Source organism: Thunnus albacares, chromosome 16, assembly GCF_914725855.1.
Source record: "Thunnus albacares chromosome 16, fThuAlb1.1, whole genome shotgun sequence".
Taxonomy (NCBI): domain Eukaryota; kingdom Metazoa; phylum Chordata; class Actinopteri; order Scombriformes; family Scombridae; genus Thunnus; species Thunnus albacares.
The window spans coordinates 683547-711538 of NC_058121.1; the positions used below are offsets into that span (position 1 = coordinate 683547).

At 40.7% G+C, this 27992-nt stretch overlaps 1 protein-coding gene and 1 long non-coding RNA gene across 2 annotated transcripts; one reads left to right on the forward strand and one right to left on the reverse strand.

The window, feature by feature from the left end:
- Positions 1–345: 345 nt before the first annotated feature.
- slc35f1 (solute carrier family 35 member F1) lies at positions 346–27984 on the reverse strand. The gene is made up of 8 exons (XM_044329781.1): positions 26760–27984; positions 16805–16980; positions 11002–11129; positions 8522–8681; positions 6880–7036; positions 6092–6144; positions 3279–3433; positions 346–1471 (listed from the first exon to the last, which is right to left on the reverse strand). Exons 1-8 carry the CDS (start codon positions 26852–26854, stop codon positions 1238–1240), a joined length of 1158 nt encoding a protein of 385 aa, XP_044185716.1. The 5' UTR covers positions 26855–27984; the 3' UTR covers positions 346–1237.
- Positions 26097–26839, forward strand: LOC122965627. The gene is made up of 2 exons (XR_006398275.1): positions 26097–26185; positions 26674–26839. It is a non-coding gene; the product is annotated as an uncharacterized LOC122965627 (long non-coding RNA).
- Positions 27985–27992: the final 8 nt, after the last annotated feature.

Genomic DNA, 27992 nt, shown 5'->3' on the forward strand with positions numbered 1-27992 from the left:
ATGTTATTTTCTGATTGTTTCATGGTGGATACTTTCTAAAGCACAAATAAACAAGTCCACACCTCCGCACAACCCTGTGGGAGGGTGCCACATTGCATTGATTTTGTGTGAATGCAGAACTTCAACTTGTGTGTAGCTCAGCCCTGCCCTCGGTCAAGTAGATACACAGACCTGCAGCTCTTTATACATGCATGACACGGAGAGCAAAGCGGAGAGAGAAAATCCTGCACAGTATGCCTTTAACTCATCAGTTCATTTATATGTTTTCTGTAAATTCAGTCTCTAAAGATGAAGGTCTAGATGCCGTTACAAAGCTTTCTTCACATTGTCAGGATGACATTCTGGTCGGTTTCATTTCTATTATTTTATTTCTCTTATTTTGTTTCTATTTCATTGGCCTAAAAAAGTCAAATTTAATTGTAGTGAATGTACACATACTGGAACTAGGCTATGAATTATCCACCATGTGTTAGTTTTACTAAACTATTCAAAGAAAAAGACTGAAGACATGACCTCACTGTCCTCAATGTCTACAGCTCTGATGCTATATATCACACACTAGCATAGGTTTGTGTGATACATGTTGGTAAATTAATTCAGTGAAGTATTAAATGACTCTAGTGTATGTATTACTTTAACAGATAACTAAATCTGTTGGACAATTAGAGCAGGCGGATTTGGAAAGACTGTAGATTCTGATCAGATATTCAATTTGGAAGTAATATGGGTAAAACCATTAACCGTTTGGCAGAATAATCAATACAACCATTGGTACAGAATATACAAACACAATTATACAGCATATACACAGAGATTGAGCACAAATATTCTTGACAGATATAAAAAGAAAGCAGATTAAATAAAGTTACAATACCTTCTATATACATGAATGATCATTTACAGTCACTACTGTCTACTCTTTGATCACAGTGAACTCAACATTTTTACTTGTTTTGCTATTTGTTTTTAATTACATTCTTGTCATTCAGTTAGCAGGTACATATTTGGGTACATGAATTTGTCTAACTTGGTCACTGAGTGGGTGGAGACTTCATCCCTCAATACAGGCCAAAAAATCAAAACCTGGACGTACCTGGGTGATCACCCAGTTGCCCTGCTTAGCAGACTGGGTGCAGCCAATACTCTCTCTCTGTACACAACTGTGGTCAGAACCTGTAGGCTGCAGCTGACTCACTGATCCACCAGACTGACAGTGTAAACTCTCCTGCAGATCATCTTAGGCTACACGTACAGGAGGTTCGTCCCCTGGCTCGGGGCCCAGGCTGGTGTAGGTGACGGCAGGCTCCAGGACTACAGGACTGAGTTGGGGCAGGTCAGTGGCTGGCTGGCTGCCTGTGTTCCTGAACTGCTTGTAGACCCGTGGGTCCTGGGCCACATAGGTAGACGAGGAGGTGTAAAAGACCAGGCCCAAGATAATGATGAAGAATGACAACAGATAAAGGCCTGAGAACTACAACACAGAGACAAAACAGACTTTACCGACATGACTTATTATTGCGTTGTGTTGTCAAAGGCACATTATTGAAATGATCTTCTGTGGATCACCAGTCAATGATGTTTACTGAAATGGTGTTATTCAGCAACAGCATTCTAACTGTTTAAATCATATCTTATGACCTAAGACAGGTACAAAAACAGGATGACAGCCATGGTGCTGCTCTCATGAACATCACAGCTGTTTGCAACTGCTGTTTGAGTTGAAGATGGTTAAACTTTTTCCAACTTGCTGCCAATAGCTCACTGTGTGATTATGGCTAACACAGAGAGGAAAACCATGCAGAATTCATTTGACTGGTACATAAGTTTCACTGAATTATATATGTTTCTTCACCAGCAGAGAACAAACACATCAATCAAAAACAGTCTTGGAGCAACATCAGCTTTGAAGTCTGATTATACAGTCAGAGCCAATAAACAGCTGAATTGTCTGAAATCACTTTACTCTTATTGTGAGCAGTGAATTGAGATTTCAGACACTTATTGAATCATTTTGCATCATCACTGACAGGTGTTACATTACCGCAATTTGTGCGTCTATCAAATGCAACACATTGAATTGTGGGATTGTTAGCAGACAGTAGTGTACATGCTCTGAACACTACTTTTTTGTTCCATTATGGAATGTTTGAGGGCACTATAAGGTGCATATATTTAAATAAAAAATATAATAAATAATATATCAAGACAAATAAAAATCTATTGCACTAAAAGGAGTGATTATGCACATGGTCAGTGTTTTTAGTATTAGTTAGCTATACTTACTGTATTAATCCTGTCATATTGCCAACCATTTCCTCTAAGTCACAATCTGTTCTATTCAGCTTCGTTTGGATCAGCACAAACAGGACATTCCATTACCTCTGCCATTAAAAGGGGCAAATCATGCTTTTTATGATTTTCTGTATACTGTTATGGGGTCAGATGTCTATGTTAAACATGATTTCACATGTCAATGTTAAACATGGTCAGAGTTCCAAAACTTGAGGTGAACGTATGTAGAAATCCTCCCTGCAAGTCAAAAGCAAGGTTGTTCCACAGGTTGTTTGTGTTGTCCACGCATCAGAATCCGTATCGAACATGTATGGATGTATTAAGTAATTCCATTGATTATTATAATTCCATGTATTAAGTTTCCAATTGTGAGTAAAGAACAAGAAAAAAAAGTGAAATGCTACTACTACTGTTTGTTTACGTAGTCTGCTGAGGGGCTGTGTCTGGAAGTTGACCAATCAGAAGAGAGTGGGTTTATCGGGAGGTGGGCCTTAAAGAGACAGAAGTCATCCAGCAAGGCACTCCGTTGGCCCATCACATACATGCAATCACACATTCCTGGTGGATTACTTTGTAACGTGAAAGCCTTATTCGACTGTTTACCTTGCGACCATTGCATCTAAAGATAACACACTTGCTGCTGTAATAACTCTGTAAAAGTTGTAAAATCCTGTCTGTAAGTATTACAATCTGCTGCAGGGTGTTTTGGCATCTTATAAGTCTTTAAATAGCCACATCCTTGCCCTGGATTCATCACGCCCTATATAGAAAAAACAATGTAGGAGAGTAATGTACGTGTTCTTTCTAATGAATTTAAATTACCATATTTCAGTATGAAGCAGACCACACCTACATGTTGAAATCCACTCATCAACAGTTACGTGTAACGTATTTTAAACTAAATTTAGACCCATTTTAACTTGGATGTCTGGACATCTTTTGACCAACCCATCACCAATCAGTGTCTCCTGGCAGCTTGATGTTACCTTGTAGTGAAAGAGGAATAGGCCACAGAAGAGGCTGTACAGGTCAGCTGTGAGCAGAGAGAGGTTGACTGAGGTGGCGCTTGTCCTCTTCATAACTACCGGCATGAAGCTGTATAGGCTGAACATAAAGGCACTGAACCCAATGTAGAGAAGACCTGCAAGCACATAACTTCTAAATTACAACTAGATTACATGTTGTGGTCATATAACTTGTATGTACAGTGTCAAGAAAAAGTAAGTGAACCCTTTGGAATCAGTATGCAGCACCCTTTTTATGCTACACATAGTGCTGCATGTTCTTCCTAAACAATTCAACCTGAGTTTCATCAGTCCATAAAACATTCTACTTGGTGTCTTGCCATGGACACCATGCCTGTTCAATGATTTGTGCATGGTAGACTCATAAACAGAGATGTTAACCAGCTCCAATGACTCCTTTAAGCCTTTAGCTGTTACTCTGGGGTTCTTTTTTACTTCACTGAGTATTCTGTGTTGTGCCCTTGGAGTCATCTTAGCTGAGTTCCCACTTCTAGAGAGAGTATCCACAGTACTAAATTGTCTCCATTTATAGACAATTTATCTAACTGTGGAATGGTGAATATCTAAACTCTTTGAGATAACTTTGCAACCTTTTCCAGCTATATGCAAATCAACAATTCTTGATAGTAAGTCTTCTGAGATTTCTTTTTTGCGACAAGAAGAGGTACTTTTTTGATCTCCGTGGGGAAATTTATCTTCTGCATTTGACCAATCCTATACACATACACTAGGAGCAGTGGGCAGCTGCACTGCAGCGCCTGGGCACCAACAGGGGCACTGACAGGAGTATTAACCCTATCATACAGACGCGTGACAGATTAAAAGAAAAACCAACATAAAGTGTCTTATTAAGGTGTTGGGCCACCACGTGCTGCCAGAACAGCTTCAATGTGTCTTGGCATTGATTCTATAAGTCTCTGGAACTCTTCTGAAGAGATGGAACCCCATTCTTCCAAAAGATATTCCCTCATTTGGTGTTTTGATGATGGTGGTGGAGAGCACTGTCTAACACATCTGTCCAAAATCTCCCATAGGTGTTCAATTGGGTTGAGATCTGGTGACTTTTAAGGCCAGAGCACATGAATCACATCACTTTCATACTCATCAAACCATTCTGTGACCCCTTCTGCCCTATGGATAGGGGCATTGCCATCCTGGAAGAGACCACTCTCATCAGGATATTCAATTTAATTCAATTCAATTTTATTTATATAGCGCCAAATCACAACAGAAGTTATCTCAGGGCACTCCTCATATAGAGCAGGTCTAGACCATACTCTTTATTTTACAGAGACCCAACATTCCCCTTGAGCAAGCACTTGGTGACAGTGGCAAGGAAAAACTCCCCTTTAACAGGAAGAAACCTCAAGCAGAAATGGGCTCTAGGTGGGCTACCATCTGCCTTGGGTTGAGAGAGAAAGAGGGAGATAAGGAGAGAGAGGAAAGAGAGACACAGAGAAGCACAATAACAACAATAATAATAATAGAAATATGACTAATAATAATAATAGCAGGCCTGGGCATCAAGTAGCCATTGTCCATGGAAACCCACCATCCATAACAGCACCACAACCCTGATCTATTGTAACCTGTGAGACGAGAAAGCACAAAAACTCCAGGGAAGAAGCCAAGTTAGTAAGATGCATTAATGGTACTTGAATGCATACAGATGGAGAGGAGGAGGAGGAGAGAGGAGCTCGGTGCATCATGGGAAGTCCCCCGGCAGTCTAGGCCTATAGCAGCATAACTAGGGGCTGGTCCAAGGCAAGCCTAGCCGGCCCTAACTATAAGCTTTATCAAAAAGGAAAGTTTTAAGCCTATTCTTCAATGTAGAGCAGGTGTCTGCCTCCCAAGTCCAAACTGGAAGATGGTTCCACGGGAGAAGAACCTGATACCTGAAGGCTCTGCCTTCCATTCTACTTTTGGAGCCACAAGTAATCTTGCATTATGGGAGTGCAGTGGGTTAATAGGGTACTATGGTACTAGCTCCTTAGGATAGAAATGTTTCATCATAGGATAAAGGTGATCACTCAGAACAACTTGCAGTGACCCTTCCCTCTAAGGGGACAAGTGGATCCAAAGCATACCAGCAAAATGCCCCCCACAGCATAACAGAGCTATTTGATCCCCTCACGATAGGGGTCAAGCATTCAGTCCTGTACTTGTTTTTCCTTTAATTTGTCACTCGTCTGTATATGTCTTTGATGGTGGGAGGAAACCAGAGCACCTGATGGAAACCCATCTAAACATGGGGAAAACATGCAAACTACACACAGAAAGGGCCTGGGATGGCTGGGGTTAGAACCCAGGACCTTCTTACTGTGAGGCACCACTGAGCCACCATGCCACATTGTTCACATCAGCAGATGCTTCTTGTGAATAGTAGTAGTAGTAGTTTGAATGTTTTTATAAATCAAAGTAGCGCTAACCCACACCTCCTATCTTGTTTCATTGATAAAACATCAGGTTTGCTAACTCTTGACTCCAGTTAGCTTTTGTTGATGTCATTAGCCAAGGGGTTCACATGCTTTTTCCAACCTACAATTATAAAAATGATGTAGTCAATATGGACAAGAGCAATACATTTATATGTGTGTTATCAGTTAAAATAGATTGTGTTTGTTCATAACTGGAACTTAGATGAATCTCTGGACATATTTAATTTCAAATTTACACATAAATGCAGGTAATTCCAAAGGGTTCATTTACTTTTTCTTGCCACTTTAGGTCCAAGATGTATGTGTGTGTGTATGTTCTTGTGTGCACAGCCTCACCTATCTGCCAGTCCCAAGGTACCTTCAGTAGCTCCTTGTGTTCCATTATGGCCCTGCAACAGAACACCAACAAAGGTTACAAGGGTCTATCTGAGAGAATATTAAAAAAAAAGATTGTCCCTCACTGTGCTGTACAGATCTGTTCGCACTGAACATCCCTATTACAAACTTGAAGTCATTCTTGCCAGTTTTTGCTCTGGAATCTCTTTGTGACAACCAATCAATCTACTAATTCAGGATTTTAACATTCAATTCAGTCCTGGTGTTTGCTGATAAGCTGGAGGTCTTTGAAGATCCATCAGATTCCATAAATATATGAGACAGGCACAGGATTGTACAACTCTGGAAAGTTAACACGTCAAAAGTAATTTATCTGTCCTTGCTACAATCCTTAAGTAAACAGCAGAATTATCTAGTTCTTGTTATAAAATAAACTACCAGGAATGTACACTTATGTATTGCTTGGTCAGAACAATGTGTTGCTGCATGGAGTTGCATTGTGTGAGAGTAAAAGCTAAGCCAGGTTCTACTAGGTTTTTTTTCCAGCAAATAAAAAAGTACTCTTTTATTTACACCCTAGAGACACATTACACCAGTGTCTTTGGACTCAATTCACCTGCAGATTACACACCTCCACCACCACCTGCCACCTCACATTTACTAAACCTTTATCAACAAATGATCAAATTCACCCTTGTAAATGCTATTATGGTGACTGTTTATGGCACAGCCTGTATGCCTAACTTTACAGTTTTCATGAGGTACTTCTCTCTACTGCACAAATTTACAGCTGGATGCCGCTGAAAAAGGATCCAAAGAGGCCCATCATGCCAAGGAATTCCACACGGCTCAAGTTCTTCACTATGAACTCCTCACAGACATTGGAGATCCCATACAGTGTTGCTCCTCCTAGAACCAATAGATCTCCAAACAGCTTCTGCTCTCCTGGACAGATGAGGGAGAACAAGAAAGAAAGAGGGAAAGAAAGAAACATGAGCAAGACTGCTCTGAGCAAATGAGCAAGATGCTCCATGTAACCCCAACGATGTGAAAACAACATGGCAACATCCACATGTGCCTGCAACATGAACTGAGGCTTGTACTATTAAGCAAGTTCAACATACCCAGGATATCTTTTCATTATCTGGCTTCATTGAACCTAACATTGGCTGTCCAGATAACCAGTACTACGAAGCTGGTTATCAACTAGCTCAGTCAACCCGGGGTTTCCCTATCCAGCTACGAGCACATTTATGTAAAAGAGGCAGGGTTGTTAATTACGAGCAACATCATCAGAACCATGAATGAAGTACTTCATATGATATGAGATGAAACAATGATACCAAGTATCTGCAGAAAACTTCTGTTTAAGAGACAGCAAAGTCATATTCAACAAAGTGAAATGTAAATGAGCCTGTAATCATACAACAGAATAAGATGTAGAAACACTAGCAATAATTTCCACATATCAAAAGTAGGCTACAGCTTAAAATACATGTAGGAATTATTATATATGACTTAAGTATAGAGTGAGTATTTTAGCTATTTAGTTGGATGATGAAGAAACCATTCTGAATATGTCACATAAAAAAAGAAACCTAAAAGTAATGCCAAACTGTTTCTGCTACTGAGGCAAAGAGTGGAAAAGTAGTTAATGACTGATGAGTCTATCTGACCCAAATGTTGCATTTATAATCATGGGGGCCAATTAACAGTGTGTGGATTATTTTTCTGATAAGAGACAATATTTCGTTTTTATTTCCAGTTATCATCACACAGTTGTCTCATGTTATTCTGAGCTGCAGTGAGGGAATCAGAGTGTAAAATCATCCACACTGTCAGCTGTCACTCCGGGGATAAAACAAATTTTATACTATTAAAATGCAGCTAAAATCATCATTATGTGATTAGTGTCGTAAAAGATCTCTCCGTTTGTTAGAAGCTCTGTTTCAAAACCAGAGTGGAAATAGAAAGTCTGGAACAATAAAATGTTTCCACTGACCTATAGAAATATATATTGCTCTTTTTTACTTGTCACTTTATTGTAAATTCAGGACTTTTGTCCATGTTGGGATCTTGTAGGAATGATGACTCTTTTTTTCCAGTGATCTGATTGGTCAGTGGTCAGAGTGTTGACAGGTTGTGATCTGATCCTCTGAATTAACCTGCTCTGGAGCAGGTTAGCTGCTCAGCATAAATTACCATGGTGATGAACCCCAGTAAGAAGTGAACCACCGTCGTAGGACTGAAAACACAGAGTTAAACCTGAAGTTACCTCGCTGATCCCAAATCCTGCTTTGTAGTACAGGCCTCTGAAACATGTATTTGTGCTTGTGCCTCATTTCCTCACTTCCTGAGTCATAAGATCAGAAATGCTGTGTTTGTTCATGAGGTGTGTGCTTGTGTGTGTGTTTGTGTGTGTGTGCTCACCAAGGCCTTGCTGGCGGCCAAGTAGGATGTCAGCCCCCACCATGCAGCCAATACCCAACAGACACAGTCCTGCCCCAACCACATGGACAGCCTTGTACCTCACCAAGAGAAAGAACCAGGACAGCAACAGGACCACAGGGATGGCAAAACAGTCTAACAGCTGACAGGACGGAGAGAGACACAGAGAAAAACCCATACCAACATGATGAGCCCTCACACTGGAGTTTTCTCTTTCCCCTGGGTGGGTTCATTTGGACCCACAATGGAACCATGGACTATCTACAACCACACAACTCCCCCCAACAAAGGTGGGGTGAGTTATTTTGGCCACGCCTCTCTTCACTGACCTCAACTGGAAGCACACCTGAATCCTGACTATATGAAGGCTTGTCTGTTTTGTTCACAGTCTGTTTTGTTCACACTTATTAATTCAGTTTGATTTATTAAGGATGTAGTTTTGGGAATTATATGATGTGTTTTCTTTTCAGTTATTTGTGTTTGGGCCAAATATCCAGCCAGGAAGAAAAGTGTGCACAAACTCATGAATTTCTTATCTGCTGCTACTAAATGAGCCATCGCGCTAAGCTGGAGAAACGTTGCCAGAATGTGGATTGTGTTTACTCAGAGCAGGTATTAAAAGGACTGCTGAGGGCTTGCCTCAGCATGGCACAAATCTGCTATAAAATGCTGACTTTAACCTTCATATGGGCAGCAGGCATCAAAAGCTGCTTTTATCAGTTGGACTGTGTTAAATGATGATTTTTTTTTTAAAGGTGGATTTCTAGTGGGTGATGCTGTTTGGAACTTGTCAGTGTTTTGCATGGTGACTCCAGTATTTTCTGATAAGGTGATAGGTACAGTACTGTAAAAATAAATGATCGCCCATGTGTATGTCTGTAGAAGAACAATATCATATTCTTCTGTTCCTGTGCCAGACAATCTTGTGAACAGCCACTGCAGGGGAACTGTGCCCGGCCTGTCTGCTCTAGAGAGATGCTGCCACATCATCTCTATGGCCCTGACTATATTCAGTTCTATTGATTTCTTGCTATTCTGAGTCAGGAATGTAAGCTAATTCCCTTATTCCAAAAGTGCCTAACTGCCTACATGCAAAATTAGGATTCATTACATTACTTACAGGGAAATAATTACATTCTATAAAAGGATATACCATATAATCTAACATGTATTCATAGGCACTGTGTAATGTAAGCAGGATAAAAGGGTATTTCAGTGTTTTAGTATTGTACTCCATTAATTTAAGGGACTCACAAGAGTCAGATTAACAAAATATCCAGTCTTCTCCTGAAAATAATGCCGCTAGACTTTTGACAAACTCTAGGAAATCAGATTACATCCCTCCCATTCTTACATCTTTGTACTGGCTCACTGTGAGTTTTAGAATTGATTTTAAGATGTTGCTTATAATCTTTAAGGCTTTGGATGGTGAGGCACCCACTGATACTGTTGATATGTTAATCCCTTATGAGCCACAGCGCAGCCTCAGATCCTTAGGCAGGGGTCTCCTTCTTGTTCCAACCACATGCTTTGTTACCCAAGGTAACCAGGTCAGCTTTGGAACTCCCTCCCTAGCTCCTCTGTAGCGCCTTTTAAAACGCTTCTCAAAACCCACTTTTATCAGATAACCTTTTCTTAAATTGTAACTATTGTTTTTATGCTGTTTTGTTCTTATTTTTCTTTGCCCCTCACTGTTTTATTGTTTTTTGTTGTATTTTTAAATACTTCTTGTAATCAAGTTTTTTAGAGATACTTAACTGTGTGAACAAAGAATATAAATCTGCTGATGGTGCTACAGGAAAGTCAGGAGGTCTCCAAAGTCAGTAGGGATCGGGTTCATGAATGTCTGTACAAAATTTCATAGCAACCCATCCTATAGTTGTTGAGATATTTCAGTGTGGACCAAAAATTTGGACCAACTGACTAACACTGTAATCACTATAGCCACACTTGCATGGCTAAAAAAGAAAGGTCACTATTGAAGCAGCAGAGGTATTCTGACTTTTTCTTTTTAATATGGGTCAAGCTCCAAAACCCACTGTATCCTACATTTCCCATCATGCAACCAGTTGCATCTTTTGTTAATTCCTCCCTGCCTGGTAAATGCCCATATCTTTGAAACTCCCTGTCCCAATTTGTAACATAGACTGATAAATTTTGTTGTTTCCAAGTCCCAAGCTGACGACCACACAATGGCATCACCTAGGTTATTTTCTCAGACATGACAAAATTCCTCCACAGCCAAAGAGGCCATGACACAACTATTCTCACAGACTGAGTAGAACTTAGCATGACCAGAAAACTGACCTTCATGTGTAAAGTCAGTGGAGTCCACCTTCCTTTAATATGCTTTCACGTTTCAATTTTAGAGCATTTCTAATGCAAAAAACAGCAAAATCTACAAGCACACACACACACACACACACACACACACACACACACACACACACATACAAGCTAACCTGTACACTGGAGAGTGTAGTGTATTGGTAAGCTTTCAGAACCAGATAGTTGGCCTCGATGTCTATCAAACCCAGAATCATATATTTCCACCAGCGCTGCTTCAGAATAGCCAACAAGTTTCCTTCACCTGTTAAGACAGAGAAACACAAAGAGAAGATAATGAAAATACTAAAGCATCAGTGTGTTAAATTTGACATTACATCCATTTGGCATATGCTTTTTTCCAAAGCAACTTATAATAAGTGCATCCAAACTACACAGGGGCAAGAGCTAGATATCCACCAAAATTGGGAGTGTATCCCTTTTAAATACACACCCACAGAACAGACCGGAAACACACAGAGTGCAGAATGAGATCATTTCCTCTCCTGTTTTTCATTAAACAAAACAAATGGGATACTTGTGACCCATGCATGAGCATGTGAGAGCCCTGTGGGACTCATAAATTTATCTGAAATTTGCAACTGACAAGCCTTGGTGAAAATGTCACCATTTGCCATCTGCATAAAGGCAGTGCAGAGCTTTTGTAAACCGGCCCCTGGTCCACCACTTCCATGTGACAGTAGGTTTTAACAGGCCTTTACAGTTTTGATCTGTCATTACAGTTTCTTGTAAGGGTGTAGGGGATGTGTATTCTTCCCAATCCGTCACGATATAGATGTTACGATTCGGTGCATGCAGTCGTATGAAGAATACACTCCAGAACAATTACTGTCAAAATAGTTTAATAATCCACTAAGTCTGATGTGCAGAACAATAATTCTAGAGCACAAGTTCCACCTGGAACATTTTGGCAGCGCACCACTAGCATGCTCATGGGTATGTTAGCAGGCTTGGCCTGGGTTACCCTGCCGTCAGAATGACAAACGAGAGATCCATAACACTGAATGAGTGCAACACTATTATTAAAACATGTGCTGTTATTGCCGGAGTGAAACTATATCAGGTCTCCTCGTCCTCCTCCCCTCTCTGTGACAGTCAGTTTTTCACTCGACCTTTGAGTGAAGTCATTCAGAACTACTATTTGATTTCTGACGTGGTCAGACAGCATGTTCTAAGAACCAGTTCTGGGAGAGAAACATTTAGTTAAAATGTTATATATATATTATTATATATGACATTAGAGTATTAATACTGAAGCATCAGTGTTAGAGCAGCATGTTACTGTTGTAGCTGCTGGAGTTGCAGCTAGTTTGAACTACTTTATATACAGCAGGTATCCTCATGAAGGTTGTTTTCCTTTTCCACGGCAGCACAATTGAACTGTTTCAGTAATAGTTTTGGCTAATGAGCCATTGTTGGATGTTTACATTTCTCATAATGAAAGACCAAAATGTTATTTTCGAACCATGACCCCAAAACCAAGGTGTGTACCAAACCATAAACCTGGTGTACCATTATACCCCTAGTTTCTTGCTATCAGGCTCCTAAATACTTTTTGCAGATAAAAAGATAAAAAGATTTTTTACAGACACAAGATACAGATACTTTCTAAGGAATAATACATGGCTTTAAATGGTATACTACATTTTTTTTCTGAAATCTGATGACATGTTTTCATAAGGACCCAAACCAAATGACAGACTATTACCTCATCTGCACAGTTCTGTTTGTAATCTCATAGCACTAAATTTCAATGTTCTATTCAGTTTCTTCCATTACAATGACACAAACTGAAGAAGCAGACTACTGTACTATGTTAGTGTAGCCACTCTTTTTGTTTCTCATCTGTATGCCATAGATAATGCCACCCAAACATCAGAGAATCAGATATTAAGTCTATAAATTACTAATGGTGAGTAAACATTACAAGTTTTCTGCAGTCCTGCTGTATCATAGAATAATACTCCTTTTATTACACTAAATTATAACAATCTATAAAGGTAGTGAGATTCTTTAATTAATTCCCTTGAATAGAAAATCAAGTCAATTACCATACCATACTTTATCATACCAAACCATACTATACCATCACCAACACCAACACCATTCCATACCATCACCATACTGTCATACCATACCATACTGTACCTTCACCATGCCATACCATACCATACATACAATACCATCACCATACCATACTATAACCATACCATACCATACTATACCATCACCATACCATCATACCATACCTTCACCATGCCATACCATGCCAAACTATATCATACCATCACCATACCATACCATACCATATCATACCATACCATCACCAGTGGTGACTGGTGACTCAAAAATTGGGAATGAGAGGAGTAAAACCAACCCACTGCATCATATTATTTTACACTAGTTGACTACTTATCTCTACTTTCTTATGTTCAAGTTATGTTTTCTTCTTATGTTCAAATGCAGGACCGTGCAGGGACCTTTAGAGGGGCAGGTGCTCAAAGTTAAAAAGGGGCACAGAAACAAGATTTTTAAACACTATACGCCAACATAATTTATAGCATAAACTGCTGAATTATAGCAACCTATATTTGAACAGAATGTACCATGGAATATTACAACAAACTGCATCTTACTATATCATTGTCGCCCACCTGATGAAATATACAGCTCAGCTTAAAAACTAACAATGAAAAAATTCTAACAAGCAAACAGCCAGACCTCCTGCACACTCATTCACAAATCACACAACATCAACAGATGACCGAACAACCAATCAATTAAAAACTGGATAAATTCCAAATGAATCAGGCTTTTCATATGATGCCTTTTGAGTCCAAATTTCCCATTTTCAAGTTTACGTTTCCCTCTTTTATTGAGCAGTAGTTGTTAAAATGTGACCATTCACTGTTAGAATAGGAAGAGGGCATGAGAAGGGTGGGGAATTGTCTACAAATGCTTGACAACCCGTTGCATACATCTGGACCTCCTGGAGTGCTTGGACAGTGATGCCTTTCTGATGTCTCTACGCCAATTTATCTCTCGTCAAGACAAGCCCTATGAACTTGTGTGTGATAATGGCACAAACTTCATAGGGGGAAGGAGAGAAATCCGGGAGGCCTTCACATCCATGGCACCTCACCTGCAGGAGCAGCTAGCTGAGCAACAGGTACAGTTTCAGTTCGATTCTCCAAGTGCTCCTCACTTTGGTGGAACTTGGGAGAGGGCGGTGAAGTCGGTGAAAACTGCTATTCAAGCAATCCTCAGAGAAGAGGTAGTACCAGATAGCTGATCCTTCTCATGGGCAGGCATAATTCCTCCCTTCCTCAAGCTCTCTTTGACTCCAGGAGGTAGAGTCCACTAATCGGGAGATTGGTGGTTCAATTCCCAGCTTCTCCAGTCAGCATGTCCAAGTGTCCTTAGGCAAGATATTGAACCCAAAATTGCTCCTGATGGCTGTGCCATTGGTGTGTGAGTATGTGTGAATGCATTAGATTCCCCTCCTGATGAGCAGGTTGGCAGCTTGCATGGTAGCCAACAGTGCAATCAGTGTATGAATGTGTGTATAAAGGGTGAATGTTGGCATGCAGTGTCAGGCGCTTTGAGTGGTTAGAAGACTAGAAAGGCACTATATAAGTGCAGTCCATTTACCATTTACCATTTGGGGACGGCTGTGTGAGAAAGCCTGCCTAGCCATAAAGAGCAGGTGAGCAAGCACTGACGTCATCACAGACAGTGTCTACATGAGCAGCAGAGCAGGCAAAGCAGCGGAGGTAATTCTGGACACTTCTGAGTTTTCCTCCTGTTGTGCGTAAATGACTGGAGTGTAAGTTATTTCCATGGTCCGTTAGTGTTGTCATGCAGCATTTATTTAGTGAGTTTGTTTGTAATTTGAGTTCTTTTACCGTTTTTTCCTTAACTGTCTCTTAATTACCCAGTTTCTGTGGAGGGCACAGTATGGTTGCTAATTTGTGTTAGCTTATCAATGCCCTACAGTTGTGGTATCTTTAAATATGTTTAGAAATTTGAATGTTCTTAATTTAGTTCTGCCATAGAAGTTTTCCTACATTTTCATATTTGCCTTTGATTTAGATTTAGATTCTAATGGCTGCAGTAACTAGCTCTATTGCTTTGAAAATATGTTAACTCATATTTACGTTATTTTTATATATTTTGTTATTTCTCCCTTGTAGACCACACACACACACTTACTCAACCTAATAAGTGTCCTATCGTAGCATATGCATGTCTTCTGAACAGTCTACAATAAACCCCCTGAGCTGTGGATCCTCTCTTCTGTCCTGATTCTTTGACTTGAATCATCTCCATATCTGCTGACTCAAACCAATTAAATTTCCAAAGGCCCAGCCTTTAATATAGATATGCTTCCATTTCATTAAATGTATCAATCCACACTGAATCCCAGACAGTCTCACAGAGACTCTCCGCGTCTTTTAATGCTCTGAGTCTGTTTCTGTTGCGTTTAGTGAAGTGTAATCTGAGCAGGCAGCTGTTTAAATCACACAAATATCCTGCTGTGTATGTCTTTTCAACTTATTAACTGTATCGATGAATCAATAAATACAAACACTGTTGATTTCTTCCCGTGCAAACTCTTTTGGTTCAGTAAATTTCTGCTGTCAGTCATCCTGGTGAAGGCAGTTTGTCCGGCTGCTGTCCTCTCAGCTCCCCAGGAGCTGCAGCTGACAGATGGCTGCTTCTGTGGACAGAGATGCTGAACGCAGGTCAAGTGAGAAGTCGGGAGGCTGCGGAGAGGCAGAGTGTGTGGATGGACTATTGTGCTCACATGAGATGATTTTTTTTTTCTGCTTTTGATAAAGTGTGAGAGAAACAGAAGTGACTGTACAGCTGACACATTGCTTTGGATTCCACCATATTTCTCTTTTGGTCGTTGCCTCAGCAATGCACGTCCATGAAGATGGGGGGTGGAGCTTCTGAAGGAGCATGAAGGAAAGGGTGTATTTGTATGGGTGTTTAGTTCAAATCATGGATGTATTGTAAGAGCTGGATAGGGCACCGCCATTCAGCCTTGCAGCCAATTTTTCCCTGTGGTAATTCAAGGTATTGCAGCAAAAAATCCCCCAGTGGTCCAAAAAGAATTTTCCTCATAGACCATCGTTGTAAAATGGACGTCTGTAAAACTGATGACAAGACACCTCAAACTGCAAACAAGGTCAATTATGACTCTTTCTATTATGAATTTTTGATCCATGGAGGTTTTATATTTGTTAAACTTTCCTTGAGCCGAGAAAAGTGATTTAAAGATCTGTGAGGTCATCATAATGCAAAGTCTGTGAGCTGAGTGGGAACTCGCGGGCGAGCCAGCAGGGCAAACACCACTTTGTATATCGGGTGGGCTAATATCCAGCTCCTATAATACATCCATGGTTCAAATATCAACATATTGATCTCCTCTCACCACTTCACACACATTGACCTCTCCCTTCTTGCCTGCCCTGCAGCTGTCGCTGTTGAAGCATTTTAATCAGAATTTCAATAACAGATTTTTTCAAAAGAAGAGAGAAGAAATATTTTATAAACGATATTGAGATTTGGTAATGGTTTATTTCAACCAATTATTTTGATCTCCTCTTGCCTCTCAAAAATAGAGAAGGAGCAACCTCCTCTGCCTCTATGGACAAGCCTCCTCTGTGTTGCACTGGTCATTCAGTTTCTAAATTCTGGTCTAAAATTATAGCTCTCATTGTGCAAAAACACTAATTTAGGGAAAATGAGTCTGAATTGTGAGTCATATTTTGAGCAAGCACATTCAACAATTCAGTGTTAAGCACTTGACACACAGGAGTCTGATTCAGAAGTCTTCCAGCATCAGTCTATACACACACACACACACACACACACACACACACACACACGGCTCTAAATTTCTGTCTGTACCTTGCCTGACTGCCAGTGTGGTGGTGTAGACCAGAAACAGCAGGATGTAGTTAAGAAAGCTCTGGAACACCGGCGTGTTAGCATGGAAGTCATCAGCCAGGTACTTGCTGGTCAGACCAATAGCACAGATTAACAAGGACAGGATCTGACCCAGGGCCAGGGTCACCAACAGGTCCCTGCAGATGACAGAAGACATGAGTCAGAAACATTTTTTTAAGGATTGTTTTACATCATAATCATAAGACAATATGTATGTGTTAGTATTAGCCCCGCTATTACATCGAAAGCACTCAGTTTGTTACAGAACATATCAGTGGCGGCTGGTGACTCAAAAAATTGGGGAGGACAGGAGGAAAACCAACATGGAATCTTACAACAAACCACATCAAATTAGATCATTGTCCCACCTGATGAAATCGGAGGGGTGGGGGGCAATTTTATATGCCAGTAAAACAATTTGCTTGAGTGGTGAAAAGGCTGCTTCTTTAAAGACATTTAGCATATACATATTGTCTCTAAACAAAGAAGTGCTCATTTTAGCCATGGAGTGGTTCAAATGTGTCATTTTACCAACAAAGTGAAATTCAAATTTATAGTATTGTTTTATTGTGACAACAAATTTATGTTCTCATCAAAAACAGACAACATGTCACATGATTTACATGTGTTTCCTATGTATTTTCTTGGTATACAGAAATATATAAAGTAGCACAAAGCTTATAATGTGATACAGGAACAGATCAGTGCTGAATACTAGAAAGACTGAACACTAGAAACATTCACAGATCTAAAAGTGTAGGTTCACATCAGAAAGTATTAATGCATGTATCAAATACATGACTTACACACTCTTATCTATATGTGCGATATACAAAAGATAGTCTACAAAGCTGACATGTTAACACTAGGGGTGTTAACATGTCAGAACACAAACCTCACAGTTCAGAACGTATCACGGATTTGAGTCACGGATCAGATCATTATTAGGATCAGCGGAAAAAAAGGGGGGAGACAAAAAAAACTTTGTTTTCTATTTATTCTGTAACACACAGCCAGAAACAGCAAGGAACTTTTGCCTATGGTCTTAAATGAAAATAACATTTAAGATGTCCGATGTTAACTCAAATGTCACATCGGACCCGTTAGATGCTGGTTTGATCGTTGCTCTTTAAAATCCCTGTTAATGTTAGCGACATGCTGTCTGTCCATGACTTGTACTTACAGCAGTTTGTTTACTTTGTCTTAAATGAGACATTAAATTTTGCAATTAATCAGTGCAGTTCATATGCCTGCCGAACCATGGGGGGTGATCCGTACGGATCATGGATCAACTACAATCCGTTATACCACTAGTTAACACTTATTATTCTAGTTACTTTAAGCTTATTACTCAATATACGGCTCAGCTTTAAACGAACGAAAGAAACTGTCAGAAGCAAGCAGCCAGACCTCCTGCACACTAATCATACAACATCAACAGGTGACTGAACAACCACTCAATTAAAAATGAGTGAATGAGTGTTATCATGTTATCTGACATCTTCTTCTTTCTATCATGGAGATGAAGTATTCATGTTATAACATCCATTTGTGACTGTTGGTCATCTTGTTTGTTAGTTTACAGAACTTTATGGCTGCTGCTTAACCAGTCTGATATCATTAGCAACAATGTCAAACAAGCTAACTCTCCTGGTTGTTTCTCCGGTTGCTTCTCTCTCCAGCCTCCCCGGCAGCGTCCTGCTGCTGCTGCGCTGCACAATCCAGATAATTTCTCCCATTAGCTTATCAACAGTCTTTAACAGTTCTTCCATGGATGTATAAAGAGTCCTTCAGGCTGCTACAATAAGCCAACTGTTACATTGGCTAACGCAAGGAGCTATCTACTGCTGCTACTCTGCCTTACATTGGAGAGAATTGAAGATGAAATCTGGAAACTATCATTGGACCAACTCGATGTCAATATTGCATTCTGCTTGTTGATTGGTTTGGGAGGACGTCCTCCCTTGGAGCGTCATTTTACGTGTCATGGCCAATCACAGATTAGCATGAAAAAAAATGAAATACATTAAGTCCAATGTAAGAGATCCCACCCTGCGGAGGACAGCAGGCACCCGTCCTCCTCTGTCCCCCACTCCACCTCCACCAATTGCCCCCCTCCTCCACTTCACACACACTGCCATTTCTCCTCCTGCCCTGCAGGTGTCGCTGTTGAAACATTTTAAACAGAATTTCAGTAATTGATTTTTTCCAAAGAACAGAGAAAAAATACTTATAAATAATAAATAAATAATACTGAGATTTGTAATGGTTTATTTCAACCAAATAATCTTTTTTATATTTTGATCTCCCTTTTGCCTCTCAAAAAATAGAGGAGGATCAACCTCCTCTGCCTCTATGGACCAGCCTCCACTGGTACATATATCTCTCTCAGTCATGTGCAAATGCTTTGCTTAACATGAACACATTACGGTTGAAATCATGCCAATAATTTCAATAATAATAATATAACACACTATATGAGGGTTGGTTTTTTTCTTCTGATCTGAGCATCTTAGTTACAATAACGGGAAATCTTAATGCTCCAGCATACAATTATATTTTAGAACAATATTGTTCTTCCAGCTACGTGTCAGCAGTTTGTGTTTGGCTCTTTCCTGTTTCTATATGACACAGTCCCCTGTGCTCAAAGCCAGCTTCATGAAGACATGCTTTCCCCAGTTTCATCAGTGTAATGGTAAAACAGGGAAGACTGTAATAAATAAAACAAGCAAAAAAACATGATTATCCATCTACAATAAATAAGCATTTAAGCCATATGTTTAATATTGAATTGATTATAGCTGTTACTTCTCAAAGCTGAATCCTTCTAGCTGCCTCTTCTAATAATAAAACCTCTGTATTGTTTAGCTGTGGGGCTCATGTTTAATTCATTTACTTCACCATCTCAAATTCCAGTTCTTGATTTCTGATTCTATAAGTTATTCTTTCCATTTCTAAAATTTCATTGACTTTTGATCTTTAACTGAAGGGAGAGTAGGTTTTAACCAGTTCCTCCAGTTAAGTATTCTAACACCATATCTATTTGTAGAGTTAGCTGAGATGGTGACATACCTAAAACAATACATTTTGGTTCTAGTACCTGTTTAATTTGGAATATTTTCATAATAGAGATTATAATGAGTTGGCAGAACGTTTTTAGTATTAGAAGATATGTGAGTGGTTTGCATTCTTCTCACCAAAACTGCTCCAACAGTCAGCTAATGTTGTGCTGAATAGAATTCCTGGCCAGGACCACCAGGAGTTCTGTTTCAGAAACTGACTGAAGGTGGCGTTCCATCATACATTATAAGATATGAGTGACGCATACTGAGTATATCAGCATAGCAATGGTAGGAGAAACCACGTGAGCTGATAATCAAACCGAGAGACTTGGTGTATACTGAGAAGAGAAAGGGAACAAGCACAGATCCTTGTGGTGCTTTAACTCCTAGGCCACCAGGGTGCCCCAACTATTCTTTATTAACCAAATCTAAGGGTTCTCTATTGAAAAGGAAACCAATCCACAGCTTGTGCTCCCACTGATGTGCTGCTGATGTGCTGCAGTAAGTGTATTGTCTCATATCAGCTGCCTACTTTGCTATATTCTTCATTACTGCGGATAATTACCCGCTTTACATTTAAACTTACGCCAGTTCTGCTCAAGCACTCTTCACTCTCCACTTCTTTTAGCAACTTTTCTTGCTAATCCCACAGTTGTTAGTTACTTTAGTTCAGCAGTTAGCTTAGCAGCCAACTTAGCTTATCAGTTAGCAATGGCTTCTCTCTCTCCCTCCTGCTCTCTCTTGCTCAGTGTGTCATATGTTTAGCTACTCCTCTGCCTCCTTTATGTCATGAAATGCGGAGAATATATTTATTAACTAACACAGGAACAGGACACAGAAGTGCAGGAAACAAAAAATGAACAAATGATCCAACAAGACTGAACTGAAAACAGGACTTAAATACAAACTAATCAGACAACAAAGAACAGGTGGCAAGACACGGGGGTAGGCTGAGAGCTAATAGGCTGGGAAGACACTGGGAGTACAGCAGGGCTGACGAGACTGATACAGAGAACGTGTGATGGTAACAGTAGAGTGGGGAAAAGCACTGAGACCAGGGCTGGGCTAATGGACATGTTGCAGTGCAGGTGAAGGGGAAAAACAGGCTGGGGAGGAGTGCAGGAAAACAGGAGGAAAACAGAGCAAACAGAAAACCATAACCCAGAAAACACAAATAGGCTCAAGGAAGCCCCAAATGCCAGCAGGCCAAATGCAAACAAAACACACTGTGCTACTGTACAGAGCTAAATGCACTGCAAGATAAACTAAGTCATGCAAACAATTGGGAAGCCAGGGTGGCTGGATGACTGTCTGAAGGAAGCATAACCCTAAGCAGAAGCCCACGGTTCACCACCCACCAGTTCACGTTTCTAACAGGTTCTTCCCACTCAGTGGCGGATGGCACACTATAACAAATAGAATTGGCTGTAAAGTTTTCCAGGTTGGGTGAGAGAGACTAAGAACAAGGCTTTCTAATGAGTTATAATTAAATTTAGGCCAAGGGTTGATAATTAGGCTTAAGTGTATGATGGCTGCAACTCTACCTCCTCGGCCAGTGTCTCAAGGTATATGAGTATTAATATGACTGGGGGGAGTGGATTCATTTAGGCTAACATATTTTTCATGACACAGCCAGGTTTCAGTAAAACAAAATAAATCAATACAATAATCTGAGATTAGATAATTTACTAATATGGCTTTAGATCCTAGTCTCAACTCTGGGTTGCCATGGTTGTGATCTACTAATAAACTCAGCCATATTTCTAGATATGAGAGCAGGTCCATCCAAAGTGGGATGTATGCCATCTCTCCTAATCAGACCAGGTCTTTTCCAGAAAGTCCGCAAGTCCGCAAAGTCTGGCGAGATAGCCTTAAATCATTTGGGAAGGCCCTCTGAAATGCCAGAGCCGCCTATTACTCATCATTAATAGAGAATGAAAACAGCCCTAGGTTTGTTTTTGGCACTTTGGCCAGGCTGACAAAGAGTCATAACTCTATTGATCCATGTATTCCTATAGCTCTCTGTAGTAACGACTTCATGAGCTTCTTTAGTGATAAAATTCTAACCATCACCTTCTGCCCCCAACAGACACCGATTTATCCCCAAAAACAGGAACCTTAGAAACAGCTGTAAAGCCTGATATATGTTTAGATTGTTTCTCCAATCGACCTTCCTGAACTAACTTCAATGATTTCTTCATTTAAACCATCAACCTGTCTCTTAGACCCCATCCCAACTAGACTGCTTACAGAAGTCTCACCCATAGTTAGCACTTCTTTACTAGATATGATCAGTCTGTCTTTAGTAACAGGCTATGTATCACAGTTCTTTAAAGTAGCTGTAATTAAACCTCCGCTTAGAAAGCCTGCTCATGATTCAGGTGTTTTAGTCAACTATGGACAGTTAAACACAGAGTTCCACAAGGTTCTGTGCTTGGACCAATACTATTCACCTTGTATATGCTTCCTTTAGGTAATATTATTAGGAAACACTCCATAAATTTTCACGGTTATGCAGATGATACCCAATTATATTTATCAATGAAGCCAAATGAATCCAATCCAGTTAACTAAACTTCAAGCATGCCTTAAGGACATAAAGACCTGGATGACCTGCAATTTTCTGCTACTAAACTCAGACAAAACTGAAGTTATTGTGCTTGGCCCTAAACACCTGATATAGCTACTCTTGATGGCATTACCCTGGCTTACAGCACTACCATAGAGAATCTGGGAGTTAGCTTTCATCAGGATATGTCCTTTAACTCCCACATAAAACAAATTTCAAGGACTGTCTTTTTTCACTCACTTAATATTGCAAAAATCAGGCACATCCTTTCTCTAAAAGATGGAGAAAAAATAGTCCACACATTTGTTACTTCTAGGCTGGATTACTGCAATTCCTTATTATCAGGCTGCCCTAACAAGTCTCTAAAAACTCTCTTACTCATCTAGAATGTAGCTGCATGTGTACTATTACACATTTCTCCCATTTTAGCTTTGTTGCATTGGCTTCCCATAAAATCCAGAATAGAATTTAAAATGTTTCAACTCACCTACAAAGCCCTTAATGGTTAGGCACCATCATATCTTAAAGGGCTCATAGGGTACATCTCAAGTCTCTTATTTGATCTTTCCTCGCTCCTCGGCTGAACCGGAAGTTGTTCCTGGTGTGCCATTTTGATGAGCGTCCCAAGTCTCTTATTTCTGCTCTGAGGATTGAGGACCGAGGAGGGATCTCTGAGGAGCGAGGAACAAGGGAACACGAGAACAGCCTTCATGGAAGTCTTTTACCAGCCGACATGCCCCTTTATTGGATATCAGTTATCGATTGGATGTTGCAGCTGATCTGACTGATCTGATACATCACTGCAGTTTCATACCAAAGTGGAGACAGATTACAGATTAAATTTAAGTGTATCACCCCCAAGTTTTATATTTTATTTGTTTTCTGATTCATCATATAGTTAAAAATCAGTTAATTATCGGTCTGATCAACAAAAGAACCATAAACAACTTTCTTCATTTATTAGAAAGATTTTTCTCTTCATGAGCTGTTTCCTGTTCCTTGCTGACAGGCAGACTCTTCCTGACTCTTTTTATCCATAATAACAGTTAAACACATTTATATTTTACATCATTTATTTTCATTTCCATTCAGTCACATGTGAGGCTGAAAATTCCTGAGCGTCGGGTTTGACATGAGTTACATAATTTCCATTTTCCCTGAAACATTTAGCCAAATACATATTTTCCAGTGTTCAAAAGACACCCTGATCATATTCTGGGTTATTGAATAATGAATTCACTATCAGGATTATCAAAAAATACAGATGAAAATAATCAATAAATAGTATAAACGTATTCTGTGAGTAGAAATAGTTCCTGTGCCTCTGAGCAGGACACAGGACACAAAGTAAATACAGAATGATGGTGCTTATTTAGGTGTTTGTTAAGCATGTAACAGGCTGCAGAGAGGACCAGCTGCTCTGGCAGTGATAACTGTGCACCTTTATTAGTGTCAGCAAAGTGCACATGTGTGCAGACACAAACTCCGTCAGAAGTCATCAGAAATGGACGTCGCTTCACGTGACGCTTCAGAGGAAAGCATGTCTCATGTCTCTAAAAACAAATTTCCTTGTTCCTCTCTGCTCGCTTGGTTTCCTTGCATCTCTCCATGCATCCATGGTGGGAGGGACTAAGACGCAAGGAAAAGACGCAAGTGAGAGAAACGTGGATGCAATATTAGAGACTTGGGATGCACCCACAGTAACCTATTACTCCACTAGAAGTAACTGTGCTCCAAGAATGCAAGCTTACTTGTGGTTCCTAGAGTCTCCAAAAGTAAGAAGGAAGGAAGCAAATTTGGGTTTGGTAGATTATTTCTTTGTTGTAACAATGCTTCTTGGCAATAAATCTTAAACCGTTGGAAAGCCTGTTTATTTCCCTTTTAAGTGGTGCCACATTTGTATGCCGAACCGCTTATTTTGCTGTTGCTCTTGACTCTTATTTTGAGCTTCTGGTACCCCCAGGTGCTGCCTGATTGGCACCTGATTGGCCCTAGTACCATCTCCAAAGTGAAGGCCAAGTTCCATATAATGGGGGATGTCAGAGACAGGCCGCAAAGTGGGTATCCCAAGAAGACGACACCCCAAGAAGACCGTTTCCTCACCCTGTCAGCACTTAGGTACCGTAAGCTGTCTTCTACAGATTTGCAGTCAAGGTTTGCAGGACCATGTGGCCGATGGCTCTCTGCAACAACACGTGCACTGGAACCTGAACATGTGGAGGAACGTTATGTTCAGCGATGAGTCCAGATTCTGCCTACAGCAGTTGGATCGTAAGGTCAAAGTGTGGAGAAGATGCGGAGGCTCCTGTCTGTTAAATGAATAAATTGTTAAATTGCCAATATGTCTTGTTTCTTCAGACTTCAATCATCCAATCCACCAAACACCAAACAAGAGTCAATGGCAGAATAAGCTGTTTGGCATTGGCAGGGAAGATTTGGCAAATTTTTCATGGGCGCAACCCACATACTCAGCTCTGCTGCTCATCCCACAAATGCATGTTCCCTACAAATGTGGCACCATTTAAAAGCGAAATAAACAGGCTTTCCAACGGTATAAGATTTATTGCCAAGAAGCATTGTTACAACAATGAAATAATCTACCAAACACAAATTTCCTTACTTTTTGTGCTAAGTTTAGTTAGGGCCAGACAGGCTTGCCTTGGACAAGCCCCTAGTTATGCTGCTATAGGCTTAGACTGCCATGGGACTTCCCATGATGCACTGAGCTCCTCTCTTCGCCTCCCCCTCTCCATCTGTATGCATTAAAGTACCATTAATGCAACTTACTAACTTGGCTTCTTCTCTGCAGTTTTTGTGCATTCTCGTCCCACAGGTTCCCATGGACCCCCTAGCTATGGACGGCAGGCTTTCATGGATCGTGGCTGCAGGGACCCCATGCTGATGTGGTCCTGCTTGACACCCATGCCTGCTATTGTTATTATTAGTCATATTTCTATTATTATTATCATTGCAGTGTTTCCTCAACAATAGTACCTGAGTCAACGTCTGTGTTGTTGCCTGGACTGCAAGTAGCGTAACTCCTTTTAAGGAATAGGGCAGTGCATAAGTGAGTGCATGGTTAAGCGAGAGCAAGCAGTGAATGCCAGCAGAGCAGAGGAAAAGGTTAGCAATAAGTTGTCAATCTGGCAGTAAATGTACTGCCAGTGTGACTACAGTGTGTCAGTTAATAAATGCTGCAGCTTGTCAAGACCAAGAAGGGGCTTAGCTCCGAAGTTAGCAACAATGGGTCAGCCTAACCTGACGACGATATGTGGCACACTGCAAAATGTATTTTGGCTTAACTGCAATTAAGGACTGTCATTTGTCCTCATGTAAAATTGAATGAGTTTATGTGCAGCCCCTGCTAACTGGTTAATTGTGACTTAGAAGGTCAATCCATGATGGTGGTCCTATCTATCATTTTTATTCTTTGTGAATGTGTACTTATTTAGTTTATGATTTGTTTACTGGCCTGACATGTTGCCGTCTTTGCTCATATGTGAGTCTGCCTTGTTCTGTCTACTTCTAATAAAAGCTTCTTTACAGTAACATTCCTCTGTGGCAGAAACACTAGCACCACACACACACACACACACACACACAGTGCCATTGGCCTGATATGCTGGTCTCAAATTCAGCTTGTTGCCAGTCCAACAGCCACAGGACAAACAGAGAGGCCGGGGATGAAAGAACAGCAGATGGCAAGAAAGGGTAGGAGACGAGTGAGTGTGTGTGTGTGTGTGTGTGTGTGTGTGTGTGTGTGTGTGTTTGTGTGTGTATGTGAGTGAGTGAAAAAGAAAAACAAAAGGAGTTTGCAATTAATAGTGAGAGTGAGGCAGGTGTACTGAGACCAATTAAGTTCCAGTAGAGACAGAGACAGGGACAGCAGCCATTGTGCAGCACAGCAGCGATGAAGGCTGATGACCCCACCATGGCAGCCTCCCCCCGTGCCAGCACGCACCCGACCAGTACAGGCTCTGCTCCAGTACCATAGGATGCAGGAATGCCCCCACTCGAACGCTTGAACACACACCACACACACACGATGTGATATTCATGAAAACGGAAGATGCTGTATGATTATTATGTTGACATCTGTTGCACAACCTGCCTCCTGCAGCAGCAGACTGTATGATGCGTTTGATGTTACAGGTTGTGTATGAAACAAAAGGAAAACGAGCTCTCCTGTTCGTCCGCAGTGTTGAGCGACTGCTGCTGTGCTGGCTGAGCGTGGAGTGAATGTAAAGGGAGGCTCGGATCAGCGCCGTCATCATCATTATCTTACCTGGTTAAGACCTTCCTGATCCGCTGGTAAAGGCTCGGCGCCGGGGTGCCCGTACCTCTGGGAACGCTCTCCACAGTGGAGACGACAGAAATCATGCTTCCACAGGCTGAGCGGAGATCAGCGCATTCTGCTCCGAGGAGGGCCGGTCGAGGAGGAGGAGGAGGAGGAGGAGAAGGGGAGCAGGCTCACCCTCAGCGGCAGCAAGGAAGCAGCAGACCCTCCTGTTCTCCGTGTGCAGGCTGCAGGCAGGAGTAAGCAGCGGTGCGTAGAGAGTAGATATGTTGAGGTGGAACAGACCCTGTGCCGGGATGCCCTTCCTCTATTTAGAAACTGCGAAATTCTGAACCAGGCATGTATTTAACACAGACAAGCTGATTGTACCACCAGGTGGCGTCCTTTCACCCAGCGACCCTCTTGGGAGGAAGACGTAATAGATCAGGACGTGTGAACACGAATCACTGTCTTACTCCAGAGCCTACCGCTATAAGTAAAACATGGTTTATTTTAAGAGATGTTATTGTGTTATCATATCTGATTTAAAATTGGAATCGCTTTCTAGTTAAGCCTGTATTGAAACAGGACTGTAGCCAGAATGCCACTTCATTAACTGGAATTCCCAATCCAGGCATGTGGTCTAAATGCTGGTAGCATTGGATACAGATTACTTAACGAATTAATAGATAAGTGAGGGCGAACCAGTAGCTCAGTTGGAGCACCAGGACACCCATTTCTCCCATCTGTATCTCTGTCTCCACTCAATTAAGACGTTTTCATATGCTTGGCTTTTGAATAGCATTTGATTATTTCACTTTTTATTTATTTAATGTAATGTTGGGTTGTTTTTTTTTTGCTATGTGATGATGTAAATGCTGATCGAATCCCTCTCCACACGTACAGCAATAAATGCTAAATTCCTTTAGTTTATTGGAATTGTGGCATATTTTTTTGCCAGACAAAAGTCAAATAGACCTTTTAAGTATGTTGAATAAAAAGGGAGAAAAACACATTCCCATGACATGACATGTCCTCAATGGCAGTTACAGCTCTATATGGAAAAAATCCTGGACCAATCATTATTTACAAAATATAGAAAATTGTTATTAAAATGTACTGTGAAAGATGTCAGTTTGCCTTTTGTAGTTGATCCCCTCAGACTGTTGCCTTTTTGCAAAACCTTTCTAGAATTGATCTGCTTTTATCATTATTGTGGGAAAATGTACTGTTTGGTATCCA

What these genes read in the sequence shown, in the direction of transcription:
- slc35f1 (XM_044329781.1), bottom strand. Translation starts at nt 26,854, where the DNA reads ATGATTTCTGTCGTCTCCACTGTGGAGAGCGTTCCCAGAGGTACGGGC. An exon ending in TTTTTCAGCGGCATCCAGCT is followed by an intron (nt 6,145 to 6,879) that starts GTAAATTTGTGC and finishes GTTCTGTTGCAG; the next exon opens with GGCCATAATGGAACACAAGG. An exon ending in ACCTTGGGACTGGCAGATAG is followed by an intron (nt 3,434 to 6,091) that starts GTGAGGCTGTGC and finishes ATGTGCTTGCAG; the next exon opens with GTCTTCTCTACATTGGGTTC.